The sequence below is a fragment of the Echiichthys vipera genome (assembly GCF_963691815.1).
Source record: "Echiichthys vipera genome assembly, chromosome: 19".
In the NCBI taxonomy this organism is placed as follows: Eukaryota; Metazoa; Chordata; class Actinopteri; order Perciformes; family Trachinidae; genus Echiichthys; species Echiichthys vipera.
The window spans coordinates 20,593,594-20,611,018 of NC_139844.1; the positions used below are offsets into that span (position 1 = coordinate 20,593,594).

The window sequence follows — 17,425 nt, forward strand, 5'->3', positions numbered from 1 at the left end:
TCTGTAGCTTAACAATTACAAGGGAAATTGAATTGAGGGGAATAGATATTTGGTCAAAGAAAAGCATGGGGGAGGAGGAAGTAGAGGAGATGGAATGAAGGGTAGGGTGAGGAGAGAAAAGGAGTGTAACAAAGAGAGGGGGGAGCAAAGAACTAGTCCTTTTTATCCTCTTTTTATCATTTCAAACGACAATAACGCAAAGTATGATTGACAGGTCGGGGAGTGGTGGAAGGGTTATTTTTCAGGGATGTGCACGATTAGTCGACTAGTCGTTTAAACGTTGATTCTCTCGCTTGCACGTTAAGATACCAGTGGTATAAGTAATAGCAAACCATGACTCTCTTTAGACGTTTCCCCAAATATTACACCACACACAAGGTTCGTGACGCGCATTCTTAACTCTGCAACCAGTGAGCGGATACTGGGGGCCTTATTGATTTCAGCTGCATTTTAAATACGATTTAATTATTGAGAAATGTCATAACGATTTTAAATGGCAATGGCTTTTGAAATTAGCGACTTCCTGTTAGATCCAATACGCAAGTGCCAAAAATGTCAGTTCTCCAAAGTGTCCACTAGGGGCAGGTTTCATAATAGGGCAGTTTCTCATTGACCCCCATGTTAAACAGGCCATTTTCCCAGCATCATTAAACCTGTTTAAGGCTGGTTCACAAAAACATTCAAGTCTGTATGTTTTGATCACATCTCCATGACAACACTGAAGGGGGGGGGGGGGGGGGTTATTTTATTGGAGGTTAAAGTTTATGAATAATTAGGGGCGTGGCCTCTTGAGTGACAGCTAGCCGCTGACCCTCTTTTCTCATCGGAGGCAAACGTCAGCCAGACGGACGTATCTCCCTCCCCCAAACGACACATAAATGCCCCTTGTTTGGTAAGAGGAAATGAGGCGGGTCGAAGTCTGACAAGATGGTGACTCCCATAGGCGAGGGCGGTTGGATCGAGTTGAGAGAACGGACCTCGACGTAGATGATACATCCACTTTTCATACAGTCTATGGTTCAACCTGATTCAGTTGTGCTTCATCGGGAGTGTATCTTACATTAAGACCAGCCCTCTGAGTTTAAACTTCTGTGTAACTTCAGGGAAATCAGTCGTTAGGATCATCTCTGGTTATATAAGGCTTGTGATTGAATTGGCCTAATTATCTGCGAGAGGGAGGGACGTGTGGATGGATGGTTTACATCAAAAACAAGCTGTTTTTTCCTTCATTGATTCATCTTTTTTTCTTCAAAATGTCAGAAAATATTTTTTTAATTACGATCACAACATCCCTCAGAGTGATGTCATTCGATCTTGTGTAAAAAAAAAAAGGCAATTATCAAAATCTCCCCTCCTCCTCTAGTTATGATGCATGAAACTGCGTTTGTGTGACGTCAAAATCGGTGCCAAACCCCCTGAATGATAATTACAACCTCTCTGCTCCTACAAAACACACACACACACACAAACACGCAAACACACACACACCCACGTTGACATGTAGGTCAATGAGCCACAGTTGTTCTCATCTCCCCCTCTCTGCGTGTTGAATTGATTTTCAGAAGAAGAATTTAAAAACGGAGAACAGAACAGCGGAGAAGCAGCGCGTGTTCATTTATCTGCTGCTGCGGATACGACACAGATTGTTTAAACTCACTCTCGTGTGGTGTAAACGCTCCTTTCAGATACACAAGCACTCTGTTGAATTGTCTCTGTCAGTCCCATTTTTCATCCTCATATTATATCTTGCTTCGTACTGATATCTTAATGTACTGCAACTGATTTGGTAAAAGTCTACCAGAATTATTGTTTGTTTTATCTTCACTGAGCTCCTTGAGAAAAAAAAAAAAGGCCAGTTGTAAGTCGTTTGAGGTTTTAGTATGGGTTTAATATTTCATAAGTGCCTTGAACTTCACCTACAATGCTTTTAAGCTTCAAACGTTCCAGTGTCCTTGTTATTTCAACCCGCCGAGTTTCAGCTGTGTTGGGCTTAAAACAAGGATTTAAGGATAAACTCGGTAATGTGTGTTTGAAATTGTCGAATTTAGATCACTGACCTGATGTTGAGGCTTTATGAACGTCAGTAAAGACACATTTCTATTCGCAGAACTGATTATTTGGTTATTTTTGCGTTCGCTTACGTACAGTACCTGCAGTTAGGAGCAACATGAGAAGATCAATACGGCTCCCATGTCTGTGCGGTAAATATGAAGCATCTAGTTAGCATGAAGACCAGACGCAGGGGGAAAGTTAGCCTGGCTCTGACCAAACTTATAAAATCGGCCTACCTACACCTCTTACTTCTATTGGTTTACAAAGCACTGAATGGTTTAGGACCAGATTACATTTCTGATCTTCTGCTCAGCTACGAACCATCGAGACATCTGCTCTATGTCCCCAGAGTCAGGACTGAACACGGAGAGGCAGCGTTCAGATTTTATGCGTCACATATGTGGAACAAACTTCAAGAAGACTGCAGGTCTGCTGCAACTCTTAGTGTTTTTTAAATCTAGACTGAGGACTTTTCTTTGCTGCTGATTTTCAGTAAACTGCACTGTAACTTCTGTAATCGTTTATATGTTTTAAATGACATTTGATGTGTTTTAAATCTTTTATATGTTTCATGTGTTTTCCAAATGCTTTTAATGTTTTATGTAAAGCACTTTGAATTACCTTGTTGTTGAATTGTGCTCTTCAAATTCAAGATTCAAGATTCAAGATGTTTATTGTCATATGTTCAGTTAAGACAGACATCCCACTGCACAATGAAATTCTAACTTTGCACAAGAATGTCATTGTGCAGTGTGACGTCTGTCTTAACTGAACATATGACAATAAACATCTTGAATCTTGAATCTTGAATTTGTAGAGCACAATTCAACAACAAGGTAATTCAAAGTGCTTTACATAAAACATTAAAAGCATTGGGAAGATTTAAAAAATAAATAAACTTGCCCTGCCTCTAAAGCTTAGAGCTTTACGGGGGTTTGCGTACCTTATTATTCTCTCAGTAGGTAGATTTTGTTACCTTCGGACAGAGCTAGCTGTTTTCTCCTGTTCCAAGTCTGTATGCTAAGCTAAACTAATCACCTGGTTGCAGTAGGTCGTAGTAGGTAACACTGGAGCGTGATCCATCTTTGCAAGAGAGTGAATGTGGAGCTAAAATCTCAGCTGATGAAGCTTATCTGCGATTGTCTACATTACTGTGGTTACGCACGATGAATGATAAAAAAGGGACAAAAGTTGCAGGGCAATCAAAATACTTTCACATCAGAACAAAATTGATCATACATGAAATTTCCATTGTTAATATTTTACAGTCATTGGACACATTGTAGAAATATCATAATGATATTAAAAACACACACACACACACAGGGATGAATAGGTATGACGCCTACCTTTCTCTACTTGCGCCCCCCTCCCACTTCCCTGCTCTGCATCACTATGGTTACAATGATGCAGGTTACCGTGGCAGCCAAGTCAACCCCACTCTCTCTCACACAAAGGCGCACGTGAGATGTTTGGCGCAAACACACATACATGCGTAGACTGTGACGCTGAAGAGCTGAGTTTCTTTGGCTATTTCTGGAGGGAGACGGGGATGTTCAACTGTCGTCATATCTGCCTCCGCACACTTCTCCATCACCACATCTTTGTTGTTTCATCCTCTTTTCTCTTTGAAATGTTCTCTCCAGAGCAGATGAAGACTCTGTTTTCAGTCAAAATCTCTAAGTTAAATAAAACATGGAGCAAAATGATTTGTGACACCATTATCAGTAGGAATCACAGACTGTATGGTATGAATGGTGCGTCAGGAAGCATCTTATGTGCGGTGCATGTTGCTGTTGTGTTGGTTCTTCATTGAGGGATCAAGTCCTCCCTGTGCGTGTGAGGCTATGCTGCCATCTAATGTTCAGCCTTAAAACTGCCGGACAAGATTGCAATTGTGTCTTCATACTAGGGCTGCAACCAACAACTGTTTTCATTCACAATTCATTCAGATGTTACTTTTTATTTTATCAATTAGCACAATTTCTCAAAGCCCAAGGTGACATATTCAAATTGTTTTGCCCTATTAAGAGTTGAAACTTAAAAATATTTAGTTACCTATAATAAAAAAAGACAAAGATCCAGCACATCCTCTTTGGAGCAACTGTAAATGTTTGGCGTTTTTGGTTAAAAAGTGAGTTAAATGATCCATCAATTATGAACATACAGGTAGTCAGCCATGTATTACTGTTCTGCTTTATATTTTAATTTTGGAATATTCATTTGAAGGAGGAGAAGCAATAAAGGACAAATGAAAGTGGGAGGAGAGGGTTCAGAATATGAGCAAATGAAGAAAACAAGACGGACACAAAGATGGAAAAGGAAAGAAAGATTTGAAGCAACAAAGTAAGTAAAAAAGAAACCAGTGGAAGTAAGAAAGGGATGAGGAAGGCAGCAGAATGTATGCAGGATTTACAAAACCAAAATTAATACTATAGTCCTTTATTTAAATCTGCGTGTGTAGCACTCTTTAAAGTATTTTGCCCACAAACAGCTTCCTTCTTTTGGTTTATGTATGTATGCACACATATACTAGAGTATGTTCACCTTTATCCCTTTTGGGATTTACTCAGACTTCTAAGTAGTAATCCCATTTCTTCTAATCCAATCCTCCCTCTTCCTTCTGAACATGCTCTCTCTCTCACACACACACACACACACACAAACACACACATGTAGCCTCTCATTCAGACCAGCAGCCATTCATGTTGTTGGACTACTGCTGTCGCTGTTTTGGATTCACACTCATAAAACGCCATGGAGCCCTCTCCCTCAAGACTACACCCAGTGATACCTTGGTAAGGACACTGTACGATGAGTGTGCTAGAACAGGGAGGAGAGTCTGTAAGGTGGGAGAGTCTCGGTGCACAGTGAGGCGTTTACAACATGAGCTAAATGCTACTTATAATCAAGTGTACTGCCTGTTTTCATATATTAGATTTTTAGCTTTCCAGCTTTACTGACTGGCATTTGAATTAAGTCATCCTCATTACAGTCATAATAGAAGCTTAATTGAGTTTATGAGGTGTGGTCCATACCTGCTCTGTAAAGTGTCCTGAGATAACTTTTGTTATGATCTGGCACTATAAATAAAATTGAATTGAATTGAATTGAATTGAATTAGGCGGTTGTTTACCCTTTTAAGTGTCCTTTTTATTCATCGACAGAAACTAATTTTTTAAGTCTCAAATCTGTTTTCTAGAGCAGTTTTTTTAAAGCACAGTCTAGTCTGCAGGTAACAAATAAACCAGACAAGCCGAGGTTTAGCCGTCTCTGAGGTATTAACATGAGCTCAGCCACTTTCCTGCCTCCACACTAACCCACATCCTTATGGCGAGAATAGAGAAACCACATGGTTTAGGTGGGCCACAATGAACTGAAATGTGGGTCAGTTTTTAAAAATACATCCTTTATATTTATAGACTCAAGATACAGACAGGAATTGCCCCTTACATGCCACATTGAAAATAGGAAGGACATGATAAAACTTTGGCACCTCAAATATCCACTAATAGATACATAAAAAGCTAGATAGATAGATATTAAACATCCACATGCATACAAGTGTGCAAATTGCAGTAACATGTGAAAAATAACTGTAATTTTATGTTTCAAGTTACAAAGATGTATTCAATTGTGCTAGACGTTATGGTAAATGTCTAAATAAAGTCCAATTAGCAAGTCCAGAAAGACCTCGGCATCCTCCCAGTCCACAAATGTCCAGACTGCAACAGAGCAGGGATGAGTTGAAGTTTGCCTCCAGCAGGAATGATCTCCTGTGCTTGTTGAGCCTGCTAGCGTCCCACGCCCCAGCAGCAACAGCACAAACGTTGAATCGTTAGGAAGTAGTGTCAGCTCTGGTCCTTCTTATGGAAGGCCCCTGTTTTCCCACCTGTCGTTCACTCTGAGGTATTTATAGGAGTGAACCACCTCGACATTCTCCCCCCTGGATGGATACAGGGGTCATAGGGTTAGTCCCATGGGAGTCCACAAACAGCTCCTTCTTCTTGCTTATGTAGAGCTGCAGATCGTTTAATCTGCACACCCAACCAAGTCAACAAGGCGGGGGAGAGGGCAGTGCCCTGGGAGACCCCTGAGTGCTCACCATAGTTCCTAACATGCAGTTCCTCAGTTTTACAAACAGTGGCCTGACCTGCTTTTCAGGTTTGTATTTTATTCTGTGGTGTGAAAAGATGAACATGATCCTCACTGTGGTACCTGCCTTGTCCAGGTGGAAGTTAGCCTGGTGTTGCAGGTGAATTATAGTGTTTTCCGCTGCAATGTTCTCCTGGTAGGCAAACTGCAGGTGCTGGTCTAATGATGATGTCATGCCAACAGGTACCCTCTAATCTACTGTAAATGTTATAGTCATTAGTGCTGAAGCAATTAGTCAATTACTGGCTCTAAGGCACAGTTCGTGCATGCGCCACGGATCCCACCTCCCCCCCTCGCACGTGTTACAATATCACAGGCACACGCCTCAAGCTAGGCATACGCTAAATGATGTTACCAGTTACTATTTCTGAGTAAGTTAGCCAGCCTACCTCCATGTGACGTGTACTCCATGCCGTTTATTGATGAGAGAAGACGCAGGCGCATTCACAGGAATCTGGTGCACGCGCACTGACGAGCACTCGATGGGAGAGAACAGAGGAGCTGGTGGTAGTGAGGGAAGGGCGTGAGAGTTGTAAACATTCAAAATTTGACTGAGTCAACTTGATCTGCCAGACTTGCCGACTGCAGCTTTAAGTCATTAATAAAAAAACAACAACCACCTGCTCAGGCACAGTGGCGCTTTAAGCTAAACGCTAACATCAGCATGCTGACATTCTCGCAGTGACAGAGTTAACAGGCTGATATTTAGAGAGTGTGTCCACCATCTTAGTTTAGCATGTTGGCATGCTAACATCTGCTAATTAGCACTAAGCACAGACTACATTTGAGGCTGATGCGAATGTCAGCGGTTTTGCAGGTATTTGGTCATAAACCAAAGTATCGGGATCAGCAAAGTCGACAGGATTCACCCTCTGGGGACCATGAATGTCTGTACAAACTTAGATGGTAATCCATTCAATGAACCACCATGATAGGTTGATCTTGGTCATCCTTATGTTCCTCAGGGTCCTCGTTGTAAGATACTGGTTACGTATATCTTTACAGTTCAACTTACAATGGAATGAAGGGAGATGGACGTTTTCAAATGCAGTTTGAATCGTAACAAACTGTTCAGTCACTGTGAAGATAACAATACAGTCAAGAAAACTGTCTGTCTGCACATTTGAGGGCATAAGTTTGAAGGATTTTACCATCAAAAGGCAATAAAGTGTGGGTGGGTGATTTCAACATACCTGCCCCAGGGAAACATACATTGGTCATTTGACAGAGGGATAAACATGGCTGAGAACATAAAACCATCTGAAAGGTATCCTTAAGGTGTCATGTTAAGATCAATAATGTTGAACTGAGGAACATAGGACCCTGGGAATATAAATACACGCTGAGTGGATCAACTAGCTGACACTGGATCTGCTCCTTTTCTCTGCTGTATAGTGCTATAAAATAAATATCTTTGGACTTTTATGCAGACAATACAAGCCATACCTTGGACTTTGGAAAATTGTAACAGGTGTATCTCACAATTTCCTGAAATTTTATAGACTGAAGGATTAATCAATAGTTAAAAAAATAAATAAATGACACATTCATCGTTAAATACAATTGTTAGTTGCAGCCTTTATAGTCATTATGCATTACAATAAAGATGCAACAAGATTCCTCTAGATTCAGACACATGTATATTCATTTAAACATAAAACATGTGCCATTATAAGCCGGTGAGCTAACATACAGGGCCTTGGCACCAGCTCAACTGATTGGAATGCAGCCCATTATTAATGTAATTAGTTACACGTGTGTTTGACAAGCCGACCTGTCAGCTCCGAGGTGTCGTGTAACCCGTTTCCTGTAAAGGCTGCAGTTAATCATCTATGAAAGGAGAATTTAGCAGGCAAGCAACCACTGCGGTCCTCATCACCAGTTTCTGGGTCATGATGAGGAAAAGGAGAACATGGAGAGGAACGGGAGAGGGATGTTTTTTGTTAGCTTTAGGACCATAGACTGTATATAAAAGGGTTTAGGACACACAAACGTGGATAAAATGAACAGTGGCGTGTTTCCAGGAAAGTCTTCCAAATGCAGAGCTTTTTTAGTCTCATAAAAACACTGACATAAAGGTTTATGTTTCTCTTGTTATTTCTCTGTTGCTGCCATCCGCAGATGGTCGATGGAAGATGTTTCAAAAGCCAAAAGGCATAGAATTTCATCCACTCAGTGATTAATGGCTATCATATATGCAATTGATGTTGGTGTTTAACCTCGCTCGAGGGTTGTAATTTCAGCTGTTTCAGCAGTCAAATGAAGGAAAAATGAAACAACTATGTAAACATGGTCCTCACTCTCCCTCTGCTGCTTTCAAATACACGGCAGAGTTCATTTTAAACTGTAACCCTTATACCCTCAGGACATTTATTAATATTTATTTCTCATCTTCTCTCTTTTCTCTCTCCATCCCATCAGGTTGTCCTGCAGAATCTGTTGATGTGCATGGTGTGCTTCTACTCTCTCTACTACATCGCCGTCAGTCTCTGCATCGGACTGCTCAGGTACACACACACACACAAACAAATACGGCAAAATAATGTAGGGTGAGGTCAGATAAGCATTGACGCTGTTTAAAAGTACATTTCAAACAGATTATAATAAGAATCAAAGCTGACTTTCACTGTTTGTTGTGTGTGCACCTTATTATCATCTCTAGGGTTCATGAGATCAACAGTTTGCTGACTCCATTTGACTACACAACACAACCGTCATGGCAGAACCCCAAGTACCTCGGTGAGTGTGTAACCAAGTACGTTTACTACATACATTTAAGATCCTGGTATTGTGCATCCTGGAAAAATCTAACTGCCAGAGCAGGCTCGGTACACAATGGAAAACTAAAAACGGGCACTTCATATCAGAAAGGTTCCCGGCCCCTGTTGTAAAGCATTAGAAAAAAAACTGAGTGCATCAATGTGATCATGTGTTGTGTTCCTTCTTCCTCCCTCCAGTTGGTGTAATTTCCACAGAAGTGACCTATGTTTTGGGAGGGCTGGTATTCGCCTGGATCGTAGAGGAGTGGGTTTGGGATTACGCCATAACTGTCACGCTGCTGCACGTCGCGATGACTGTAGCAGGTAAACACACACACACACACACACACACACACACACACACACACACACACACACACACACACACACACACACACACACACACACACACACACACACACACACGCACACACACACACACACAAAGTGGATCAATAGAGCGGAACAGCTGATGGGATTGGAGGCTCTGTTATGTAAGTGGATATAGGCTAGTGGCTGTAGTTCAGAAAATTAGGAGATAAAGAAAGAAACAAACATCCTCTTTTTTCTAAGTCTTTCCCGTGTAAATCAAGTGACTATGTGCAGTATGTTTTATGTGCAGGTATGTTTTATGAACAGGTATGTTTTATGTACGGGTGGTTTTTACATTTTGCACATGTTTCTGCAGTGATGTCAGACTTCCCTTCAGCTGAGCACTGGTGGATGGCTCTGGGTAAGATTTCCACCTTCTTTTGCTCCTCTCTACCCCTCCGTGAGTAGCCTTATCCGTCTCCAATCCCCTTTGCAGAACATGAAAATTCCCCTCTCCGGCTCCTTTCTTTTATCTGGCCAAGATCTTATTTTTGCCTCCCCGGACTCTCATAACTCTCCTCCCTTCAGATCCAGGATTCTTGAGGACAGCTGCTGGCTGCCAAACCTTCCTGTGATTGATCTCTTTTTCTTATTTGTTTAATCCCTCTCTGAGCAGGTTCAGGCCTGGTGATGATGATATTCGGAGGACAGCTCATGGCCTACAAACTCTTCAGAAGCAACTTCGTCTATCCGGCTGAACTGCAGAACTTCTAATCAACGCAACGAGGGAAAGCTTTTAACTGGTTTACTGGTTCATCTCAGGTCCGGATACATCTCAGTCGGATCACTTTTTAAAACCACAAAAACACTTTCTCTAGTTAACTTTGTCCTTTAGTCAGGTCCCTCCTTGTACAAAAGGCCCAACCGTGTCTGTTTTCTAAAGAATATTCTGTACAGTTTAAATATTGTTTTGTATTTCTTATTTACAAACTTAATACTATAAGCCAAAGGGAATAGAAGAGATTACGCCTGCAACATTCTGTAAAACATATATATATATATATATATATATATATATATATATATATATATATGTGTGTGTTTGTATACAGCTGCTAATTATAACCAAGTTAAAATCTACTGACTGATGTTTTTCCAATGGTGAGTTACGTAATGTTGCTGTTATATTAATGTGTCACATATGAGGTTTGTTGAGTGTCATAGTCGGAAAAAGAAAAGTATAACCTATATTTAAATGCTGGTTAGTTCAAAACTGGATTTACATTAAATACTTGAAGCAAAATGATTTTGTGTGTTTTTTTTGTGTCTGAAACTAGAAGAGCCGTCGTCAAAGTGGCACGTTGCCTGGGCAACAAAGACAGACAGACCCAAAGTCCACTGGCTGGAGATGTGAACACATATAAAAGACCAAACATGTGTTTAAAATCACATTTCAAACAGATACAACACTTTTTAGCGTGTTGTTGAGGGTGTGTGTCCTGTTTGATTATATGTGTTCTCTGCATTGATCGTTGCTATGGTTGCACTAGTTTTATTATTATAGGTCATATTTATGTAAAGCACATTGGATTGCTTTTTTTTGGATGCAATAATTAATTAGTTATAAGTTGAAGTCTCCTGAGATTTAGAAATCTCCCAAAGTCAAAGTGTCAGAGAGGAGGATGCTGGAGCTGCTTTAACCCATAATTATTATTTATTTATTATTTATATCTTCAGCTGTGCAATATGGACTAATGTGGGCAATAATCTGTGCTAAAGCTGCAATAATAATTCAACAATTTATTCTGGTTCACTTACATTAATACTGCTTTTATTTATTCCACTCAATAGTTCATTTTTCATTATTTACACTTTTATGGTAGTATTATACATACTTTACCTATTTCGTATCTCTATATTTCCATATATTACAGTATAATGCACACATTTTTTTTGGTCATTTTACATAGATATTCTTAATGCTGTTTTCCATATATAGTTGCATCATACTGTAGTACATGTATTTACCTATTTATTCCACTTTATTTTATTTGTTCTTATAATTTCTTTATATATTTCTACTCTAGAATAGAGCTCGTGTAACAAAACCTTAAATCTGGGGATCATTAAAGTCTGGATTCTGTACGTGAAAGGTCATTTGGGGCCTTTGAAGCACCCTATATTTAATTTGAAATGATTAATTGTGTGTTATTATTATTATGTTACATAAAACCATGTCAAACTGCAGGGAATAGCAGTCATTACACTTGACACATGCTTTCTGTACCCACTGTGCTGCCCACACTTGAGACCACATAGATATTAAAGTAAATAAACAAATATGCCTAATATGCTCACTTGCATGCTTGACACTCATTTGTTATCATCAGGGTCAAACCTCTTCTTCGTGGGCCGAACTTTATTATTGATTTACAAACTACACAGTGCTTCCAACCATATGATGAGCATCACTTTAATAACAATTGGATAACAAATAGACGTAACAACAGAATAAATACATAAATACAGAGAGAAAAAATAATAATGATACTTTTTAAAAAAGGAAAAAAGTAAGATACACCAGGGGACATGAGCAATTAAAATAAAAAAATTGAATGATTAAGTGGGAGCACAGATTTATAGTTTTGATAGCTTTCTTGTTATAAGCAGAGGATATTGACTTGAAACACACCTCCAGTTCTTTCATGAAAACACAAAAATAGGTTTTACTTTGGCGACATTTACACTTGTGGATGCAAAATCTTGTAAGTAATAGAATGAGATTAATTAATAAATATATTTTTTCAGCTGGAGTGTCAATCTGTACACAGCCAAAAAGGACATTTTTACAAGAGGAGCTCCAAATCACAGCAGATATGATCTAAAATGAATCTACAAATACCTTGCCACAGTTTACAGGTATATTCACATTTCCAAAACAGATGAATAACAGTCTGGGAGTCACAAAAGGCACACTTCATTTACAGATCAACATATTTGAATTTGATAAATTAGGATTTAACCAGGTAACACCATTTTTATTTTAAACTTTAAATGACACTTCTTTCTAATTATTAACCACAAAAACATACAACATAAGTATGTATATAGTATATAACAGGACAAACAAATAATATTACATTGGAAAAGAGCACCGGTCAAGCCCGTTACCTAGGCAACAGCGTTAAATGAGTCACGTGGCCCCGTCCGAACCTGAGCGCCAAAACAAAGTAAGGAAGTAACGTTACTTTGGAGCCACCTGTGAAACTGTGACACAAATAAACCAGGAATAAACAGTAGCGGTAACTTACCCACTAACTACAATGTCAGGGAACGGGCTAGTATCAAGTATCCGGATGTTAATGCGCGCTGAAGAGTCGCTGAGGACGAACACGGCGGTGAGTTAACGTGTTGACGTGGGTTAGCAGTTAGCATGGGTAGCTAATAAGCTAACTAGCTAAACTGATGTTTGTGTGACTGAAAATACACCAGTGTTTAAAATTCACATTACTGCAGCTCGACCACTTCAGTCGAGTTAATTATTGCTTAAAATTGGGAATGTAAATCAGCATCAGTCTTTTCTCAAGAGTTAAGAAATATTATAGTCTGATGCTAATGTGGCACCGCCATTTTTTTTTTTCAATCTTAAATTTTACGTGGGTCAATGACAAATAAAGCTTTTTAACAGGTATTTAAATACTTTTTTTATTACTAGAAATCATATTTTTGAAGTCGGAACAATGCTTTTCAGCAAGGGTTTTTCTTTTGTATTTATTTTTTTTTTTTACTGTATTTTCAACCTCAGCACCTGAAAATATTTGACACATTTTTGGGAAATATCTCTATTTTTCTTCTATTTATTGCAAGTGACATTTAAGGCAAGTATACCTTGGTTTGTCAACAGTGCCTGACACATTATCATTTTATGGATGAGGTTTGGATTAATAATAATCTAAGATTATTGCTTTCTATTTACCAGGAATACCATATTTTTGTAATCCAATTTTGAATTAAAAGATTTAAAAAAAACAGTTGTACAAATATGTAATATCTTAACTTGTTATTTTTTGGTTTAAACAATATTTTACCTGGTTGCACCACCTGATTATTCAGTTGTACCAACAGCATCAGATGTATTAATACCAGCAAAAAGTTTACCCAAAACCCATAACAATATAATAAAAGAGTAAGACAAGCACTGAGATTAATAATAAGATACAAAAAGGAAGAAAAACATTAATTCATTCATTCATTACATCATAAATAAATAATTCACCACGTATTTAGGGTATCATTCCAGTTACAGTCAAGCCTCACCACATATGATAAATAGAAATTTCAATAAATAATGATTTATTATTCAGGTATATATAGCCATCCTTTTCATCCCCACATCCTGGTCAGGTGAACAACACAAACGATACATTATTTACTGTCCACTATGTACACAGCCACAAGATGAAACATGAATGTTAAGGTCATCATGAGTTGAGATCATTGACGCACTGTTACCTGACAAAGAAAACTGAACTGCAAATCCAATACATGATTATATGAAGGTCTTCTGAAGCTGCCCAAGTGTAGAAATTATACATGTGTGCCACTGCCAAATAAAAATGATATAAATGTAACAATCCGTGCAGTACAGCCTCAGCCGTGCGACACAAATATCATAACAAATCACTGACAAAAGCAAAATCAATAATAAAACCTGACAAAATAATAAAAACCTGTTGTTGAGCTTTCCTTCTTGAGATCATAGTAGTTTCCTCATCAGGATGTTTACAACTTATGTAGATATTTCTAGATATATATTTCTGTTTATATCGAAGCTGTGCAGTGGAAAGAAAAATGCTTTGATAATAATTACAGATTCCACCAAACACACTAATAACTAATGCATTGGTTCATGCTTACCGGTGATTATTTCATGGCTTTTCTTGCCAACTGTAGAGTCCATTTGCTCAGCTACGCCAGCAGATGGATGATGTCTTGGGAGATGGAGGGATCCTGAAAGAAGTGATCCAACCCGGAGAGGGCACACCTGTACCCAAAGATGCTTCAGTATTGAGTAAATACAAGTGAAATTATATTCTTAAAAACTCTTGATGCCGTTTTCCAAATCATTTTCTTCCTACAGTTAACCTTTCCTCATTGTCCTTCTTCCACAGTCCATTACTCCGGTTTCCTGGAATATTCTGACCGGTCTTTTGAAACCACCACACACCTCAAGTACCCTCGGATGATGAAGTTAGGGAGAGGTCAGTAATTATTTGTGCCGATTCAATAGAAGTTCTCTCACTGATTTTAAAGATCACAAATGATCATTCAAACAGACGTGACCCTGGCTGGACTGGAGCTGGGTCTGATGACCATGAAGAAAGGAGAGTTCTCTCGTTTCCTCCTGCAGCCCCCGTATGCATACGGGGACATGGGATGTCCTCCGCTCATCCCCCCCGCTGCAGTGGTTCTGTACGAGGTTCAGATCATCGACTTCCTTGATTCGGGACAAGTGGACGACTTCATTGCAATGAGTCTGGTAGGGAGGCTTCAGATGTCCTGTGTTTGTCACCCAATGAGAAATAACGCAAATGCATGCTTATATCATGTTGCTTAGGGATTTACTTATATTTTTGTCCACTGACGCATGCATTTGCATACGTGCAGCTATGAAGAACTGAGTAATCTTGCTGTTGTTGCTTGATTATGAATATTATGCTCCAAGAAACTTAAACTTTGCTCTATAGCTTATACCATAGACTCTATAAAATATGGATGTAGTCTTTGTGACATCACCCATAGGTTTCTGAAGAGCCAAGAAAAGTTCAATGTGAGAGTCCACCTGCTCCTGGGTGATACAAAAATGGGCAAAGAGATGGAGCAAGGGTGGAGCTGAAGAGGCCCGAATGATTCACAGTCTGTGCTCAGCACCTGTGATTGCATTCAACTGGCTATCACAGGGTTGGAATTATTTTTATTACTCACCTGTTTAAATTAGATTAAGGCTTAAAGTTATAAATAATTAGGGGGGGGCTGCCTTTAGTGGCAGGTAGCTGACGTCACAGGATGCTAACATTAGCTGCTCTCTCTGCTCTGCTACCATCACGGCACCTCAGTTCTCAGCTGTTTGTGGTGATGGTGCATGGATGCTAAAGTGACGCATATGTTGGTGCTTTTTGGGGATTCATTGATGTAAATATTGGACTGGCTTTTTACTTTCTCTGTCTTCAGGAGGAGCAGAGCACAGTTCCTCTGTCCATGCTCCTCGAAGTTATCAATACACTACGCAGCTTTGGCAACCGTTGCTTTAACCAGAGCCGCTATGAAAACGCCAAAGATCGCTATAAACAGGTAAATCTTGAAGAGTGTATAAGGAAACCACACTTTATTTCCAGGTACTTGTTAACTTTATGTTTGTACTGCTGAAGGTAAAAATTTATTTTTTTAATGGATTCTTTGCTTTGCACAACAGGCAACAAATCTGCTGGGGAACAGGGAATCACATAGTGATGCAGAGACGGCGAGGATCAAGACAGCTCTGCTACCGCTCTATCTGAACCTTTCTCTCACTGAGCTCCGTCTGGACAGCCCTCACAAAGCCCTGAAATATGGCAACAAAGCCTTGGAGATAGACTCTGCCAACACAAAGGCTCTTTTTCGCTGCGGTCAGGTCAGACGGGGCTCTTTGTTGTTGTTGTCCCAAATCATCAGATGGTACAAATCCTCAGGCTCTTGGAGGTCTTTTAAGTCCCTGATATTAAATGTTTTGAAGTCTCCAAGGACATTGAAAATAGGGATGATGGCAGCAAAGGCAGCACATGATGCAATAGATGTTCAGTCTTTGCACGATTGTAATACATTTGTTATATTGAAGGAAAAACTTTTGTTTTGCTCTTTCACTATCAACCATAAATGCCACTAGTGATCCATGGGCCGCTTGTCCTTCAACTCCAGGGTCCTTATGCAGCTAGTTGCTTGCACTCTAAATCATTTATTGTTTGATTGTAGTAAGGTTATTGAGACTGATGTCCTTTCTGTTAGGCATATATGGAGCTGCATGAGTACGAGAACGCCCAGGGTTGCCTCATATCTGCTCAAGCAAAGAAGCCCTTTGACAATGACATTAACGACCTACTGAGAAAAGTGACAATGTAAGATGAACTTTTGTTGACTTATTCAGGAAGTTTCACTGTTGTCAAGGCAGAATGGCCCAAAAATTGCATTAGTTTTGAGCTAACTTAAATCATCAAGCTTGTAATTTACATATTTATGAGTTAAGAGGTTTGTTTTCAAAGATATCTTCCTTTTAATATATGATCCTACATCTTGTTGCTGTTTTTTGCACTGCACACAGAATCTATCAAACAGCTGTTTGTATATTAATTGTAAGAATGGCTTTTGGGAATTCCTCATATGACTAATGAGAGGGAATATTTCGATTTGTTTTACACAATGGTCTCGTGTTTCATCCATCAGCCGTCAGTGTCGCCGTTTCTCATTTCTCCTGTTTCTTTGCGTACGCCTTGGTCAGAGCGTGCTTAGAGGACCGCACATTCTCCCGTCAAGTTAGGTTTCTATAAATCCAAAAGTGTGCGTACGCCACCTTTTGATAAACGAGGCCCCTGGAAATGGTGATCAATCAGAGCACAGTGGGCTTTTTCAGCGGGAGGGGCTTAAAGACATGGGCGAGATGGGTGTTTCAAACAGAGGGTGAATACACAGTATGAGAAAAAAAAGGTGTTTTTTGAATATTAACATGTAAACATGTTGTAGTAGAAACCCAGGAAATGTGTATAATATGGGATTTTAAGATATGTCATCACATACGCTTATTATATGTCTTGTTATTTTAGTTTAAAATGGCAGTACTACCCTAAGCCACAAATCCCTGAACATTTTCTGTGTTTATATCATTTCCATGTTCCAGGTGCTATAAAGCAACCTTGGACAGAGAGAAAGACATGTACTCCAAGATGTTCAGGGCCAAGTGAAGATGTAAAGATGAGTTAAAAGGTAAGAATTCCCGTCTACCTGTGAGGAGGTCATTAATGTTTATCTGGTTTCCTTATTCTTTTATTATTTGAACCAAAATACAACAATTGTTATGTCTGCATTCCACAACTACAGCTACCATGAGTCTTAGCAAT

General features: G+C 39.4%; 2 protein-coding genes across 2 annotated transcripts; both read left to right on the plus strand.

The window, feature by feature from the left end:
• Positions 1 to 4,757: 4,757 nt before the first annotated feature.
• tmem244 (transmembrane protein 244) lies at positions 4,758 to 10,052 on the plus strand (the record flags this gene model as incomplete). Its single annotated transcript, XM_083933708.1, has 6 exons — positions 4,758 to 4,850; positions 8,629 to 8,714; positions 8,870 to 8,946; positions 9,165 to 9,290; positions 9,655 to 9,699; positions 9,955 to 10,052. 6 exons carry the CDS (start codon positions 4,758 to 4,760, stop codon positions 10,050 to 10,052), a joined length of 525 nt encoding a protein of 174 aa, XP_083789834.1.
• A 2,549-nt stretch (positions 10,053 to 12,601) lies between these two features.
• Positions 12,602 to 17,269, plus strand: fkbp6 (FKBP prolyl isomerase 6; the record flags this gene model as incomplete). Its single annotated transcript, XM_083933929.1, has 8 exons — positions 12,602 to 12,676; positions 14,232 to 14,349; positions 14,450 to 14,539; positions 14,615 to 14,817; positions 15,510 to 15,629; positions 15,751 to 15,948; positions 16,320 to 16,429; positions 17,206 to 17,269. The coding sequence occupies 8 exons, from the start codon at positions 12,602 to 12,604 to the stop codon at positions 17,267 to 17,269; spliced, it is 978 nt and encodes a 325-aa protein (XP_083790055.1).
• Positions 17,270 to 17,425: the final 156 nt, after the last annotated feature.